Source organism: Zootoca vivipara, chromosome 10, assembly GCF_963506605.1.
Source record: "Zootoca vivipara chromosome 10, rZooViv1.1, whole genome shotgun sequence".
Classification (NCBI taxonomy): Eukaryota; Metazoa; Chordata; class Lepidosauria; order Squamata; family Lacertidae; genus Zootoca; species Zootoca vivipara.
Window position 1 is genome coordinate 33022329 of NC_083285.1, and position 18187 is coordinate 33040515.

Genomic DNA, 18187 nt, shown 5'->3' on the forward strand with positions numbered 1-18187 from the left:
AATTCATATAGCTTTGGCCTTGCAGATACTTATTTAGTCCTCTGTTTTCTATGTTGTGCTAAACTTAGTGTTCAGAAGAGCTCCAAAGATTCTGCAGTCCTTGGCTTCTCTGTTTTCGGTTGCCTATTTCAATGCTACAAGGAAGCCATAATTCCCAAAAATTACAGGCTTAGTGGAGCTGCCTCTTTTTAGGAACAGCCACTTCCACCCCTAGGCCCCAGTAAAGATATCCTCTTTAATGATGCCTGTCTGAGAAATCATGCCCCGTCTTTCGCTATGGTATAAAATACTTCTGTTTTTATGAATAGCTGTGCTCAACTGTTCTATTTAAGCATTCCACACTGTACTGTGTTTTACAAAAGGTGGTAGGTGGTTGCACCTCAAAGTATGGTACTTTGGTGATGTGGTAGTGACTGACAGGGGGGTGGGGAATCTTCTACCTGGCTTTGTCTTTCACATCATAGTTGTGCAATGTGTTGAAATGCCACTCAGGTGCTTCATCAGCTTGCATGGATCATTCCTATGCTAATACCATTCATTGCATCCATGGCTGCAGGTGTGGAAACTACCTTACAAACTGTGCAAATGGTATTTGCATACATTAGATTTTGATGTGACACCCTGACAAACTTTTTTCTGTTGGGAAAAAAAAAGAAAGAAAAGTTGCCACATGATTGGTGCTGGTGTGAATCATACATCTATACAGTATTGTGTTTCACTTGTAAACTGGAGATGCTAGGTAATGTGGAGAGGTGTGGTGAGAAACACAGTATCTTTGTATTAATGCTTGCAGAGTCCCATATTATAGCTGGCATAGAACTGCATGACATTACCGGTAATTATATTAACCATTGGTAGACATGGCTTCTCTGGTTGAACAGGTGCAATTACTGTTGGTGTTGGCATGTAAGAGTACAATCAAGGCTGCATCTTAAATTTCTAGTCACTACTGGTGACCATATTTATATACCTCTTAATCTGTTCATTCTGTGCTTCATCATTCGTCTACTTGCCTTCAACATTCCGGTTACCTAAGATACACACACCTTCACTTGTGAGTGCTATGGATCTTGGCTCTTATTTTCTCGAAGCTGTGTTAATGCTTTGCTCTTCTTGCATACATTTTTCACTCTTGGTTATGCCTGTTAAGGTATTCAGCAAGATTCCAGGAAAACGTCTAGTGCAAAAGGATTATCTTAAAATACTGTAAGGGACATCTTGAAAAGAAACCCTTCAAGGTTTGAACTTTCTTTGTCTTAGGTGACGTGAACTGATTTGACAACTGAATGGTGAATTTTTGCATGGCTGCCAGTGTTGTTGCAACAGTATTCAGAGCAGATATCTGGCAATCTGTGTTCTCATGTCCCCCCCCCCCATTAGTAAGTATAACTGTAGGCAAATGAGAAATAGTTTATATTCAGTAGTTAGTTTACCTTTCAGCACATTATTTTTAAATAAGATGAAGAAAATCTACACATATATCAGTTTCATTGCAGCATGAAGCTTTTTGTGCTCAAATAAACTAAATGTTAACCAGAGATGATGGATATATTCTAATATTAGTGTGACCTGGCGAATGGCTTACAAACTGAGAAAAAAAACTACTAGATTGGGAGAAAAAGGTGTATGAAAGTTCTGGCTGGGTTGTACTGAAATATATGATATTTGGTATCTGAGCTGCCTGTGTAGATATAAGTGTGTTTCTGTTAAATTCTTATGGGTTGCAATGTCAAGAGACCATAGCTTAGGATACACAGACCTCCTCAGAAGCACCTTTTCTGAATCTGTAAGTTTCATATTCACCTGTATCAAAGTTGACTGTGGGGGAGATGCAAGTTGACAGTTATCCCTTTAAAACAAAAACAGGTTGCCTGCTGCTCAGCTTAATTATGCACATTAAAATAAATATTGACCTTTAGTGGGAAGCCCATGTAACTCTTCAAAGCTTTTTTTTTATTATCCTATTACTTACAGGGGTGGCTCTGGCTTCAGTAGCTGCATGGAATCAACCCAGAAATGTATATCTCAGGCAGAAGCTTCCAAGTTTCCTTTCTCTTCCCACCCCCACAATGTAACATTAATTTTGTAAGATTTTGTTTCTCACTTCTTGTCATGTCGCCGTGCTACTCTACGATGAAAATTTATGGTCGAGTGTTGAGAGAGCTAATCATTGTCTTAATCCAGCGCAGCCTTTTGTGATATTTGGATGCTTTTACAGCTGGAGATGGAAACAGTCGCTGCTGCTGTATGAGAAGTGGATGGCCTTTTAATGTTGCGCTAGGGAGCTGAGGAAAGTGGTTTACCAGTGACTTTGGTTTTTTAGTAGGATTGTAAAAGAGCTTCGTGTTTCACCCACATGATCCTTAGGAAAGCTAAACCTCCTGGAAAATAGCTGTTAATTTTTGCTCGGCATCCAAGTTAGTACCAGTGAGAAGGTGATAACTGCTAACTGAAGCTTGGCCCTTAAGTTGTTAGGGGCACCAGGTAGGAAGAATACTGAGAATAGAGTTATGTTTTCGCGAACGCCACCAGCCAAATTCAGTCGAAGGTATTGAAATCGCAGCGCACTTATTGTTGCAAATGTAGTAGGAAGGAATGGGAACTTTATTGCAAATCCTCTCATGTGAACAGATTTTTCATATGGCTCACATTTTTATTCTGTTCATGGGGAGTATTACCCAAAATTGCACTGCCCCAAGCTCATTGTGTTCATTTTACCTCTTCTAAAGCAATTTCTCATTTGACTACCTGAATCACGGAAACTATAGTATTCAATCAGTTGAATTGTTTTTCATTTTATGGGTCAGTCTCCCATGTTTTTAAATTGCAGCAATTGAGGGATACCTTTATGTGTCTGTTTCCAGTGTTGTGGTTCCGTCCCTCTTTGCTTTATATAGGACATAGACATGCAAATGTGATGCAGTATTGACACTCACTAGAATGCTTTGATGTTTATGTCAGCCATCTGTTGGCAGATCAGCAGCTAGCATATTCAAAAGTGAATACATCCTAAAATTGTCAAGATGCGGTGAATCTGCCACCAGCTTGCTGGCATACACAACAGTGTGTTTTTGTGAGTCCAGAATAGTCAAGGCTTGCAGAAGTTCAGAATCAAGAAAAGATACAAGGGAGAGCAGATGTAGCTTGGTCCTTCCATGGCATTAATAACTTGGGGTTATAAAGTTCATGGAGGAGAGGGAAGATGGGTGCAATTAGTTTCACATCGCAAAGATCACCGTTTTGGGCAAAGAAATGAACCAAAGCGTATGTTGCCTACCATGATCCTCAAACATGTGTCTCTGCCAGCAGTCAAATAATTTAAACACTGTTGGGTTGCATTGGGATCAGAATGTGGTTAGAAGAGAGGAAAATGTGGGAAGACGATTATCTGCTATGTGAGTTCAATGATGTGAAGAGGCTTGTACCCTCTCTCTTAGGCGTCTATCCAGGCAATTCTATTTTTCTTTTGCTCATTATGTGGCATGAAGGATGGTGTTCTCTGAATAGTAGTTTCTGGGAATCACAAGTGAGGAGGAGGCTATTGTATTCAGGTCCTGTCCCAATAGGCACCTGGTTGGCACCAGTGAAAAAAGGATGATCTTTGATTTGTTCCAGCAGGACTCTACTTAGGTTTTTATGTTCTTCTGGAGCAGCAGTGGGGAACAACAGGCTCACGGGCCAATCTTCCTCAAACCACACCCACCTTCCTATCAGCTGATATCACTTGCAATGTTGGCTGATGGATGGGAGGGCAGGATTTAATCCTGTATTGGCAGGAGCAGGATTGCACAGCATTCAATGGCACAGGTGGGTGGGAAAGAGGAAAAAAGGAGCCCGTACAATGCAGGTTTCTTCTCCACCAGCTGACTATCCAGGACTTGGAAAACCCACATTTGGGATCCTGGATCCTGAGAGGTGGATAGGGCCACACACAAGTCAAATTTGGCCAATGAGGACAATCGCGATAAGGCTTGTGGATTTAAAAAGATTCCCCTCCCCTGCTATTGAGTTATCTGAAATGGGAAAAGAAGGCACATGGGACTGCCATTTCTCTTGATTCCTTCATAGTTCCTAAAGTCGAGTGTTAAATAGCAAACAATACACATGTTTCAAACTTTGGCCAGGAGACTGGTTCTCTTAAGAGAATTGCTGAGCTAGCTTACTCCAGAAATTTAGTAACCCAATAAATTAAATCATCCTGTTAAAACTTTGTTGCCTATTTCTTATGATTATATTTGCTCAGGTCTTTTAAGCTTCTTTGCATGATAATACTTACAGATAAATCAGATTTTTCTGTGTCACCAGAATACATTTTTCACTTTCTGATTTATAGTCTTTCCCAATGAAAGGCTATGGTGATGAGGTTGGAACCAAGCTGAAATCCATAAAGCCCATAATTATGCAGAACATTTCCCCAGTTCCCTTAAAATCATTGTTCATCCACGGAGGACCACAGAATATTTTACATATGACAGCAATATTCATGAGAAAAAGTTTCTAATTGATTTTGACACAGGTCTCTACAGCAAGCCCCACTTGGTCTGCAGAAGAGAAAAGAATTTGCCTGGCATGTATATGGCCAATGTCTGTTTCAACCCTATTGTTATTGTTGTTATTATTATCATCAATTGAATTTATATACCACCCTATACCTGGAGGTCTCAGGGTGGTTCACAGAATAAAAACAAACCAATCACAATATACACAATAAAAATAAATAAACCAACCAACCCAATTACCCTCTGGGAAAACTCAGGCCTATGGCCTCTTTTATCTGCCCCTTGTTATTCTCCATAAACCCCACTTCCTCTTCCCAGGCCCTCCCTCTCACTGGCAATAATCGGTGCCCTCTTTGACTGCATTTGCCTGCCTAGAAAGTCCCTTTGTGATGTGGCGGTGCCTGTTGCTTGACAGGATGGAGAGATGTGTGGGCAGAAACCTTTCTTTTATGTGACTGTAACATAGCCTATTGTAAAAAAATTCCTTCAGTAGCACCTTAAAGACCAACTAAGTTTATATTTTGGTATGAGCTTTCGTGTGCATGCACACTTCTTCAGATACTTCTTCAGATACTTCTGCTTCGACTCAGACCAACACGGCTACCTACCTGTAACTATAGCCTATTGTGTGTAGTTAAAGATTCAGAGCTGTTGCTCCACATACCTTTACTGCTGTCCATACCCACTACTAGCACTCACCAAAACTTGTACATTTGCCCGAGACGCAATTCAACAGTGTGGTGAAAAAGGACTTCCACCCTTGGTGCCTACTGTCATCAGGCTAAGTAGGACACTTATAAAAAACAGTTTTTATCATTCTAATCCCACAATATATTTTATCACATATCATTCCATTGTATGACTACAATGCCTGTTTCTCTGTGTTCCTTCTCAGTGGTAAACGAAGTATTAAATCAGGACGAGTAATGCTTCTCATAAGTGTATTTAAGTTGCTTTCTGCACAGTTGCACAATGCTTTGCAGCCATAATTAATCCGGATCCAACATTTAATATTGTATTTAATAAGAATGGCCGACATAGGGTTAATAAAATAATGGTGCTTTAAAACATCCTAACAGAAGTTGCAACAACTTATACTGTATTGCTAACTATGTAATGCTCAACCTCAGATGGCTTGGGTCTTTGCAACCTTGCTATGTTGCCACTGCATGCTATTGTTTCTGCAGCTTTATCAGTATTGGGGGATAAAAGGTTCATTATTATTATTTTTGCTTTTGCTTTGAGGAGCTGATGCAGCTTTTCAGTTCTGTATGCTTGAGTGCTTAACCTCCCCCTTTCTGCCCCACCTCCAATACATTTATCATTCTCTTAGTTTTTGGTATGACAGGATATAGACAGCCTTTCAAATAGTGGTGTGAGAACTGAGACTAGCTGATAATAGGTTTTCGATTTTGCATTTTTATAGTGGGACCTTGATTCCCAGTGATAGCTTTCATCTGTTAATTCATTTATAGCCACTAACAAGACTGGCAGTATTATAAAGAATAGATGATTTTTGCTGGCATGTAGACACACCCCATTTTTAAAAAATAAAAAAAAGGTTTGTGTTACTTGTTCTTCCATTCTATTTATATTTATATAATTTGTATAAACTAATTGAGTCATATTGCTGAGAACTCAAAATGCTTTTAAAGACACTTGGTGCTTAGTAACCTGAGGGGAAATGGCACAGCTAGCAATATAACCTTGGTGCTATAGATTCTTTTATTTTTTATTTTTGGCCTTAAGCAAAGGATGAATGGGAGCAATATTATTTTGCTCCTTTCTGTATTTCCAAAACACACCTTATAATGCAGATTCTAAAGCAGGGGTCAGCAAACTTTTTCAGCAGGGTGCCGGTCCAGTGTCCCTCAGACCTTGTGGGGGCCGGACTTTTTTTGGGGGGGAGGAATGAACGAAGTCCTATGCCCCACAAATAACCCAGAGATGCATTTTAAATAAAAGGACACATTCTACTTAATGCTGATTCCTGGACCGTCCGTGGGCTGGAATTAGAAGGCGATTGGGTCAGATCTGGCCTTAGTTTGCCTACCCATGTTCTAAAGTGATGTGGATCCTTGGAACAATCCCTTAAATGGAAGTTGTATGCTATTTAGGCTTGCTCTTGAAGACCAAACAGATGTTAATATTTCCTCATTTACTATGCATAGCATGGTACATTTCATGGCAAAACCATAATATCCATAACTAGTTTGTCAAATTCTAGAGCTGTGTGCAAGCAGTGCAGTCAGCGGGTGAATTTCATTAGCTGTCCTCTGATGTAAGAACATGATTATTATTATTTTCCTTTTGCAGATCCAAAATTGTACATAATATAAATAGTTCTGTAGATGATTTATGTCCCAGTCTTCTACTGCATGTTAATGTTAATGCTCTCTCTGAACTCAAGTAATGAAAAGAAAGGAGAACTACCGGTACTCCTTGGCTCATGTTCTTATGCACATGGCACCAAATACTTTCACAATCTCATCCAGACATTCAGCACTGGCATTTAAATCCTGGCATTCCAGGCTTTTGATTCTAAGACTAGATTAGGCATTGATCATTGTAAGGGTGACTCCCTACAGGGAGCCAGGCCCCATCATCCTGACGTCCACCTCAAGTACAGAGAGCACCAGTGGTTCTGAAGCAGCCAGAGGGGGAGGAAGAGACTCGGAGGGGGGGGGGGGAAATCAGAGTGAGGAACAATGGGAAAGTTTGGGGGTGGAGAGATGCAGACAGGGGCTTAGGGATGTTGGAGAGCCAGGGCCCCAACTGCTCAGGGAGGAAACTGAAAGGGCATCGCTCCTTCCGGCACAAGAGGTAAGGAGAGCGCCACAATGCCGGTCAAGGGGGCAGTGTTTTGGGGTGCCCCGACTACTTTGCTGGCGTACAAAGAGACGTACGTCATTGCTGGATTCTGATTCGGGATGAGAGGTCGTGTTTTAAGCTGTCTCTACACGATTGATATCACCATTGATGTCTTTTATTAATTTATGAGCAGAGGGCGATGTTTATGTTGCAAATTTATTGTATTGTATGTTGTTGGTTTTTTGTTTTGTTTGTTTTTTGTAGTTTATGGCTGTTTTAAATTTGGAGGTTTAAGTACATATATGTTGGTATGGGAAATTGTTGTGTGATGGGCCAATGGCCGTATTAAATATCAGTCAATCAATCTCTACACGGTAAATAATTAGCACAATAAATGTCTTTGAAGACAAACTGGACTCAAGTGGAGTTACTCTAGAGTAGCCACGATGACCCTCTGACAATCATAAATCAAAAGGTGCTGAAAACAGAATCTCCATAGTGAAGTTTCTACTTAAAACATCCAACTTGTGAATCGGGGCCATTGCATAGTATGTGGACATCCAGTGGTGTTCCACTTCTCAGGGAACACTCCCTCAGGATTGTGGGTGCCTGCTGCTGCAGCGTAGACATGCAACATCACACACATGCCTATGGTTACCTGGAGTAGCACCTACCATTTGAAACTGCATCTCTCTAGAAATAGCATGCGGCAACTATTTTATGGTTTTGAGCAGGCTAAAAAGATTTCTTTTTACTGAAGCATTCCTGGAAGGCTGATATTGATTCGTTATACTGTTCACTTGGGCTCTCTAGAAACTACGTTTCTCTGAATTTTTAATGGTATTTGTTCTTTGAAAATCATTGGAGTACAATTCCCTTTGGCTCCAGCTGGCATGGCCAATGGTCAGGATGATGGGAGTTGTAGGCCAATAACATCTGGAAGGCATTATGTTAGCTATCTCTGACTTAGATCTGCAGGTCTCCTTAGAAACACGTTTGAATAAAATTGTTTGCAGTATCAGCAGGAGTTGCCTCCATACGTAGGTCTTTCACCCTAGAACAAAGCAACAGATGCCCTCACCCTATGTATATTTTCTACTTGGGTTCCAGGTGTCTTCAAATCTGGGCCCCCTCCATTGGTAATAATATCCAGGTCAGGAAATCGGAACTGCTTCTGCCACATAGTTCTTCCTAGAATAATCTTGATGACAGAATCTGAGAGATTGCAAATATCATTTTACATTGATTTAAAGAAAGTAAAGCCTAAAGTAGAATTGTGGCTTAGTTTCAAATCTTAGCATGGCAAGAGCACTGAGAGTCAGTAAATACTTTGTTAGAGCCCTGAAATGGTAAGTTCCCTACTGATACAATCCCAGTTCTCTCCGCTTGCTACTCCCTACTGATACAATCCCAGTTCTCTCCGCTAGTGTAAGAGACGGACCTAATAATAATAATAATAATAATAATAATAATAATAATAATAATAATGGAGAAATGAAAGATTCTCAATGGCTTAAGAGCTGGTCCACTTGTCCCTTTAGATATGTGTCTGCTAACACTAGGGAAAATTCTTTGAAGGTGGTCCACTACTAGTTTTAACCCCGCCCATATTATAAGATCTGGTTCCCCCTTATGCTGGTGGAGTTGTAAAGATCGAGGAACATTTTGGCATATGTGGTGGGGATATAGCTATGTACAGAAACAGGTTGTAGAGATGATTGGCAGTATTTTTGGCAAACAGGTCACCTTGGATGCCAAGTTATATCTCCTATCCATTTTTTGATGATGCCAGTGCTGACCTTACTTCTTAACAATTGATTCTATATTTCAAGGGTGGAGGGGCACATCTGTTTATTCTGTGGATCTGTGGTTTAAAAAAAGTCATGTTCATTGCCATTTCCAAAAAACTGACTCATAAAATATGTGCCACCAGGAGTGATGTGGGACCCCTCTGACATAGTTTCTTTGTGGTTTATATGACCAAGCAATCTCTTGGTTGGCACATTCCCATTAGAAATGAATTTATTTGGCAACATTCAAGAATATTTTGTACGTTTGGTACAAATACACATCTTGTATTCCACTATGGAATATATTTTATGCCATTCATTCCTTTTTATTATCTTGTAATTTTATTCTTCCTGTTTTTGTTATTACTTTGTGCTTGATTGTTTGCTTGTTTGGACTTTTAAAAAAATTGTAAAATGCTACTAGAAGCTCTTACAATATTAAGAATGCTGAAAGTTCAACATTGCTGAGCTTATGGGCAGCATTATTATGTTTCTAGGGGCTTTCATTGACTTCTAAACATCAGATTCTAATAACACTTCCCTGCCAAGGTTAATGTATTTAGCTCCCCCCCCCCTTTACATATAGTTTACTGTAAAAAGTAAGATAATTGCAGTTGAGTCTCCTGGTGGATGCTTAAACATATGTTTAGAAAGGTGCGGTGGAAATTATTTTTCAATGTCATATATCTGAGCTGTATCCCATTTTATGTACCCTGTAGTGATTAGGAGTTAATTGAACTAACATAAATGTTACACCATTACAGCAAGGTAAGTAAACCGTTATTTGTTTTTGGGAGAGCAATAAATTAAGTTTGATGACTCTTTTGTCATGCATCTATGCTGGGCAGCAGCATTAAACTCAAGTATGATCAGACCCAACTGTACTAATGACATAGTTTCTTGCTCATGCAGCATCTGAAAGAAACCCTGAAACTACTTGTGGAACTTTTGATACCAGCAATGCCACTTTTGAGAGAGAGAGAGAGAGAGAGAGAGAGAGAGAGAGAGAGAGAGAGAGAGAGAGAGAGAGATTGGACCACTCTAGTGATATAATTTGGATCAGTTTAGGGTTATAGGTTTAGTAAGTGGGTATCATCATCTCTCTCCTTTCAAGCAACTTTGTCCTGCATCATTGAAACATACACTTTCTCTCATCAATTTCGGTAGACAGTTTTATAGAGAGCGGATTGCACTTACCCCTCTGGTTAATAGGAGGCACAGACTGCTGTTATGCACAAGTTGAATTAACTCTAACATCTGAGTCGTAAATGAAGATCTGTCTCAAGGCAAGCAAGGGATGAAGGCTGGAGTGGGAATGCAGCATTTTTCCCCCTCTTGACACTTTCAGCAGATAATTGGTCCACGGAATCGCAGAACTGAAAGTGGATAATCTATTCTAGTCGCAACATACCTGTATCTCCAGTGGTAGATGTCTGCTTGACCTTACTCTGAAACTTGCCCTGGTGTCACCTGGCGCCTTTCTTCCTAAGGATGCTGTACTGCTGCAATGTTGTTCTTGCATTTTTGGAAGCTTTCCCTCCCCACCCCCCAATATTGGCTATTGTAGAAAGTGAGGTGAGGAAATTCTCAGGATATCCACAACTTCAGGTAAAATTTCCTATGGGCTTGCCCTGGTTTTCTGTTTTGCCCACAGAAGTAGGCCAAAGACTACAAAATTATTCCTAATCTCTATGAAGTGTTATTTTTTGAAAAAAATGTGAGCCAGCTACATGCACTATGCACAAATATCGTCACTTCAGTATTCCATAAATAGATTTCTTATTTTGGTAGGGAAATAAGGAAGTCCTTTGCCTTGACTTTCAATCTTTCCCCAATCTTTCCTTTAGCCATTTTGACAATACAAGATATGTTTAAAAATACAAGCCATTAGTGATATTATGAGTAAGCCACAGATTCCCCCTGGGATGCGCAGAATGGGCAGGCATTAAAACATAAAGGGGTAGACTCCTTTATTGAGCCTGCAAATGTTATCTGTGGCTGACAGAAAAGTGCCAGTTGTGCTGGAACTATGACAAATGGCTCTCCTTGTGACACTTTTGCCTTTCAGATTTTTGTTTTAAATGCCCATTAGTAATGCTGGAATAATGACTGGAATCTGAAGATAAAATCTTCGTGAGAAAACTAGGTGATAGTAGTGATCTAATGTTTGCTGGTTCCTTTAACCCGGATTCTTCCTGCAGCAGTTAACCACCTGAAATATTGTGCAGATAGTGTTTGTAGCACTTGCTAAGGTGTTAAGGAAACTGCTTCAAACATTGCTTTTGATTTGGCCAACGAACATTTAATAGGTGAAATAAACCTTCCCACGATTTGTTCTTAGTTTCTTCTTGAATTTTTCTTTTTATTTGGGGAGGAAGGGGGGGGGACACTTGATCACACCAGCACAGCTGAAAGTAGTAAGGTTCAGGTGTTGCAAGCACCCTCTTAATTGAGATAGCAGCGTTTACCGTTCGATGCTGTAGTTGTTCAGTCTCCAAGGCTTTTCTGGTAACTGCTCCAAGGAATAACTTCCCTCGCATGCATCATTCTAAAGGAGATATGACGAAACTGTGGAGCTCCATATGTTCTTGGACTGAAACTCGCATTATCCCTGACCATTGGCCCTGTTGGCTGGAGGTGATGGGAGTTGGAGCCCAACAACAACAACTGGAGGGTGTCAGGTTAGTCTCACCTGCTTTAAAGCCTAAATAAGTTGGTACCTTTTTATTTTTAGTTGGAATTGATTTAGTATTGTGACTTCCCCCAATTCTCTTCTAATACAGGTGTGTGTAGGGGGTGTTTTACTTTCTAGACACCTAACTGTAAGCAATCACTGCATTTTTATAACATTTCCTTGTTCATTTATTGTCTTTTTAAAAGTAGTTCCAGGTATTTCTCTCTTCTTTACTCCCCTCCCCACTTTTTTCTTTTTTAAAAGGAGTAATAGAGTAGTATTGTTCCCAATAAAATGACTTTGTTCCCAATGAAATGACTGCTAGTTACCACAAAACAGAAACCCCATATAGATGCTAATCTTGTTCTAGGGCAGGAGTCGGCAAGGTTTATCTTGCCTGGGCCGGATCGGTCCCGTGGAGATCCCTCCGTGGGCTGAATCATGCGTGCGCATGAGCAACCGTGCATTTGATTTTATTTTCAGCATCTGTGCATGCGTAGATGCAATTTCCTGCACTGAGGAAGAGAGTCCCCATGCCACACTGTACCAGTTTAGTGCAGCACGCGAGTGGGCAACTCAGTTCAGGGGTGGCTCGTGGGCTGGTCAAACGACCTCCATGGGCCGCTTCCGGCCCATGGGCCTTAGGTTGCTGACCCTGTTCTAGGACATGGATATTAAGTCTCTAAAAAGTATGCTCCTGTGTACTGCCTCAGACCTAGAGAGCAGCCACTAGAGTACACCATTCCCAGAATCTAACAACAAATGTATTTTTGTAGACAAACATCCACTTTTGTTCAAAAGTTTGGATACATGGTTTAGAATACTGTAAATGTTTTCCTTCTTAAATGTAGCTTCAATAAAGTTTAGAGTAGGAAACTAAGTAACTGTTTGAATAGTAAAACAATTGAATCTGCTTAGTACCGATACACAGTTATACTATGTGCAAGCCCATCAATTACATATTGGTTGAATGTGGTTCCTTCTACATGCAAAAGCATGCTTTCTGCTACTGAGCTGTGACCCGTTGCATAGTTTTAAGTGGAATGGAATTTTCATGAAGTTTCCGCCAGCCATCACCGTAAAACTGAAGAGCCTCAACAGACTTAATGCAAAACCTATTTTCTTCTACAAGGTATCTCAGCCTTATGAAACAAATTCCTGTGCAACCTTCATCCAGGGGAGGGGAAGTAAAACAAGGCATAGGAATCTCTCTGGAGAAGCTACTCTTATTTGATGTTTTTTCTTAGATGGAGGAAGATCAATCAAACCAGGAAAGCCACTGAGGCACCTAAATGAACTCTAGCCAACCAGCTGCAATACCTATATCTGGCCATTATTTGTGTGGTGCTGCAGTGCAGTAAACCTGTGTACAGGTGGCGACCATTTCATGTTCCTTGCACGTGTTCGCGGAGCATGCATTAGCTTGCCTCGTCCTGCTATGAGGAGATTCTGCCCTCATCCCGGGTCCAAAGGGACCTATGCGTTGGTGAATTGTGGAGAAGAGACCAGCTGCCAAGTCACAATTCCCAGTTGTAACAAAGCAGCATTCTCTTCCCTCAGTGAGACCTTGAGGAAATCTGCCCATGGTAGGGTCTCTCTTCTAGGATACCAGCAAATGGGCCCTACCATGTGGGCAATCAAATAGGTAGAAGAGAAGAAGGGAGTGGGATGTGTCAGGGGATGTTTTTTGCTGGCATGCTTTCAAATTGCTAGGTTGGCAGGAGCTGGGACAGAGCAATGAGAGCTCACCCCGTTGCGGGGATTTGAACCACTGACCTTCTGATTGGCAAGCCCAGTGATTTAGACCACAGCGCCACTTGCATTTTTTGTTTGTTTTTTTAAGTCTGTTGGAAATGTTTGCCTAATTTTGCGAAACTTCAGAAATGAATCCTTTTAATTCTCCTGGTTATATTTTCTAGTCCTGTGAAGTTCATTAGCATAATGAACTATGTTGCCTCAGTGTAGACTTTCTGGAAAGTGAAGTCTTCCATCATTAAAGGCCACTCTTGTTTGGCTGTGGTAGTGGATTGGAGGCAGCCCTTGATTGTTTTCAGCATCCCATTCATTGTCTCTCAGTCTGGAAACTTGTGTTTCAGGATATGAGATCACAAACAGAAGATTCTGATGTCAAATTAAATAATGATGGGGCAATAAACATACTAGAAATGAAGTTTTTGTTTGCCCCCCCCCCCCCAATTTCCATTTCTAATAATAGTTAAGTGGAACCAGAAATGGAGGCAAAGTTCATAAACAACCTCAGCAAAAATCAAAATAAATATTTTACTGACCTCAATCTACAGTATATGCAAACCAAAAGGATCTACATACAACAAAAGTTTCTTAAAATGTTACAGCAATGTACTTTAGACAATGGAACTGCCAAGATTTGTATTAGTATGTTTTTGCAGAACAGTGGTGTATTTGCAATGTCAGCAAATTCAACAATGGCCGCATTTTTTTCTATTTGGAGCAAACCTGCTGAAAGCAATCCATTTATATGTAATGCTCTTTTTTTAAAAAAGGCAAAAAGGATTGGTAGTAATGTGTCTGAGGATCTCTGATGTTTTCTTTCTTTCAGTTTCTGTTGCATCACTGCAGGAATGAACTCTGGTCATAAAATGTATAGCTACGTCTGAAATTTTGAATAAATCTGTTTTCCCATTAATTCGGTTTGCAAAAAGTGGGAGAACATCCCTTTTGTATCTTCTTTGCCAACCTAAGCCCTATATCAGCCACCCCATTTGTAAGATAAAGTTGTCCAGTGAAACACATGGCTGTATTGTGTATGTGTTTGTGCTTAATTGATACATATCCTTTTAGTGATTTACCTATAGACCTGCTAATAGAGAGATATTTGCAACTAACAATTGGGAAGGGAACCCAAGTTTAACAACTTTGCATCCAAACCATTGTGTAAAATGTTACATGTATGTGTATAAGCCCACACCAGGAACAGATTTCTTTTATGCGAAAATAAACACATGCACAGAGAGATTCCATTTCTGTTTCATTTCAGCTGGTATAATACAGTAGCTGAGGAAACTGAGTTTATACCTATGTCATTACCTGTACGGAAGCTGCTATGGAAAATATGGGGTTAGAAGGGACAAAATAAAACAGTCACTTTGAATTTATGGAACTGGCTACCAGCAAAACTTGACTTCAGGTCCCTGTGAAATGCACAGACTTTTAGCCACCTATACTTGGTCAAACATGGGCTGCAGAATTATCTTTATTAGACAGATTTGTTGTGTCTGTCAAGGAATTTCTCTGTGGATTAAAAATTTGCATACATCTGGTAACTTTGTGTAGGTATTGCTAGTTCATGTCAGCAAATTTAATTCCATCATGTAAATTAAAATAGGTGTGCAAAAGGCCAGTTGGGGTTTTAGTTTGGAACTGGTAAGGAACTGCTAGTTTAAGCCACACTTTTTTTTTGTCAGTTACTCATATTTCTTTTACATTTTAATTATAACCCATCAACTCATAAGTGATTGCTTCTGGGTTAGACTCAGATGAATGCCATTGAAGGGTGTTTTAATTTAATGGATCCAGCACAACATCTGTTTCTAAGGTTTTAAAAGCCAATTTATATGGAAATTTATTGTAGCAAAAAGTCAATAGAAGAGATACTTCTAACACTGCTTGTATTGCAAAGTATGAAATTTTAAGAAGTGGAATAGCTCTGATATTACATATTTTTGTGCTAATTTGGAAAAAGAAGAAGAGATAATATGCATTTAATTTATTAATCTTGACTGTAGTGGTCATGTAGTCTGATTCTTTCTGTGTTTGCTCTTATTTTTTAGCCGAGCTATCAAGACAAACCAGGATCTTCTTCCTGAAACGCCATGGACTCAGATATTCTACAATGACTTCTGGGGCACTCTCCTTACTCACAGTGGGAGTCACAAGTCGTATCGACCTCTCTGTACGCTCTCTTTTCGAATTAACCATGCTATTGGAGGAATGGATCCTTGGAGCTACCACCTTGTAAATGTCCTCTTACATGCTGCAGTCACAGGTCTTTTCACAAATTTTTCCCGAATATTGTTTGGTGATGGATATTGGACCTTACTGGCTGGCTTGCTGTTTGCTTCGCATCCCATCCACACTGAAGCGGTGGCAGGAATTGTAGGAAGGGCTGATATTGGAGCTTGCCTTTTCTTCCTGCTTTCCCTAGTCTGTTACACTAAACACTGCTGCAGAAGGAACTACTCAGAAGGAACCTGGGGCTGGATCTTGGGTGCAGGGCTATCTGCCACTTGCAGCATGTTGTGGAAGGAGCAAGGAGTGACTGTTCTAGCAGTTTCGGCCATTTACGACGTCTTTGTATTTCATAGGCTAAAAATGCACCAAATCATTCCTGCTGTCTATAAGGTAAGAACTGTGGCTCGGATGTATCAATTTCTGCACCATATTGACGAAGTGTGTTTATCTAAAAGAATAAAGAATCACTTCAATCCTGCCATATTTAAAAAACAAAACACAGGTGCCTTATGGTCGAAATATAATTCAATTCATTCCACAGTGGTTCTTCTTAAAGCTGGCACCTGACATTTCCACCTTGCTGTGCTTGGTGTTGCCCACTAAATGCTTCTTGGGCAAGTATTATTGTTGACTTGCTCTAACAGTTTGCTTTCCAATGATTGGGGGGGGGGGATGCACATTTTTGTCCTGTAATAATTGACTTTATTAATCACTGATTCTATATAACACTGGTTCCCAGTTAGCTTAGTACCGCAGACCCTCTGTTTTCCAAAGACAAACCTTGGATCTCCTACTTTTGAGAATGTTGATATCTCTATGGTAGTTCTTGTCATGTGAAAGATGCCACGGTCCCCCTGGGTGGGTTACATGGACCCGCTGGGGTATAAACATATGCCCTCTCTCTCTCATAGTGTCTTTGCATGTTCCTGTTTTATTTTAATCAGATGACTGGCCCAGATTGCGTTTACTTGTTCACGGCAACTTGAATGTGAGCAAGAACCATGGTTCTGCACAGTAATTTAATCAACCCTAACATATGGTCTAAACCACAGAGCCCAGGGCTTGCCGATCAGAAGGTCAGCAGTTCGGATCCCTGCGATGGGTTGAGCTCCCGTTGCTCAGTCCCAGCTCCTGCAACTGGAGCAGGACTGGACCTAAAGGTCAGGGGTCCCTTTAACTTTAATGTGTGTTGTGGGGTGGCATATTTAATCTTGAATTGTGGATATACAATGGAGCTCTCACAGAGCCGCTTTGCAGTGGGTATGCTTGAAGCCACTCACTATGATGAAAAATGTTAAGCTGGCCAGAAAAATAGGCAGCTGGCCTTGTGCCTAAAGGTGATATGAACTGATCTTCAACCTAATGTGGGGTTATCTCAAGATGTAACAGTGCTGGTTTTGACCTTTAAAGCCTTATGCGGCTTAGGACCCTCGTACCTACGGGACCGCCTCTCCCTGTATGACCCACAGAGGACATTACGGTCCACAAATAATAACATATTGGAGATCCCGAGTCACAAGGTGGCTAGGCTGGCCTCGACCAGGACCAGGGCCTTCTCAGTACTGGCCCCGACCTGGTGGAACGCTCTGTCCCAGGAGACTAGGGCCCTGCGGGATTTGTCATCTTTTCGTAGGGCCTGCAAGACAGAGCTGTTTCGTTTGGCCTTCGGACTGACGCAGTCTGACCCCACGGTTACCCTCCCCTAAGGTTTTATTTATAATGGTTTTATCTTATTCGTAGATTTTTAATTTTAAAATTGAATTTTAACATTGTATTATTCTGTTGTTTTAACTGAATTGTTTCTTTTATATTTGTGTTGATATTATTTGTTGTTAGCCGCCCTGAGCCCGGTCTTGACTGGGAAGGGCGGGGTATAAATAAAAATTATTATTATTATTATTATTATTAAAAGAGATACAAAATGTTTTTAAAATGTTTTTCTTACTTTCATTTTTATTTTTAAATATAAATTGAAAAGAACTGTGTTTGCACCTCAATATTGTGCAAGATTGGCTTGAAGAGTGTGTTGACTGGACTGAGGAAAATACTCTATATTGAAGCTTTCTTCAATAGCTTCCCACAATTTCTACTAGTGTGTTAAGTAGATTGCTTGTAGTTAGATTGATTTGCCAGGTACATGTAACTTGTGTATCCCGTCATTCTGCATGTCAGCAGTGAGATCTGTACTAAAACATTAATGTGGAGCCAAAATTCAGCCAGGAAATGAGATTTGAAGAGGGTTGTAATTATAGAAACTATGCAAATTCAGAGGCCTAATTCTTTTGCAGTTGCAATTCCCAGCCTGAGAACAGGGCCATTAATCAACTTTGCAGATTGCACTATTCTGTCCAATTAGTACTACAAAGCTAATTTAAGCCTTTGTGCTTTGCCTTTGAAAAAGGTGGGGGAATGGGGCAGAGGCC

The 18187-nt window shown here is 40.4% G+C and overlaps 1 protein-coding gene across 2 annotated transcripts in view; it reads left to right on the forward strand.

Moving 5' to 3' along the window:
• Positions 1-18187, forward strand: part of TMTC2 (transmembrane O-mannosyltransferase targeting cadherins 2) — a 191346-nt gene that overhangs the window by 70950 nt on the left and 102209 nt on the right. Inside the window, exon 2 of one of the 2 annotated variants that reach the window (XM_035126826.2) lies at positions 15584-16154. The exons of the other annotated variant lie outside the window; for it this stretch is intronic. Coding sequence (XP_034982717.2) covers positions 15584-16154 — 571 coding nt within the window. The remainder of the gene's footprint in view (positions 1-15583; positions 16155-18187) is intronic. 2 annotated transcript variants of the gene reach the window in all.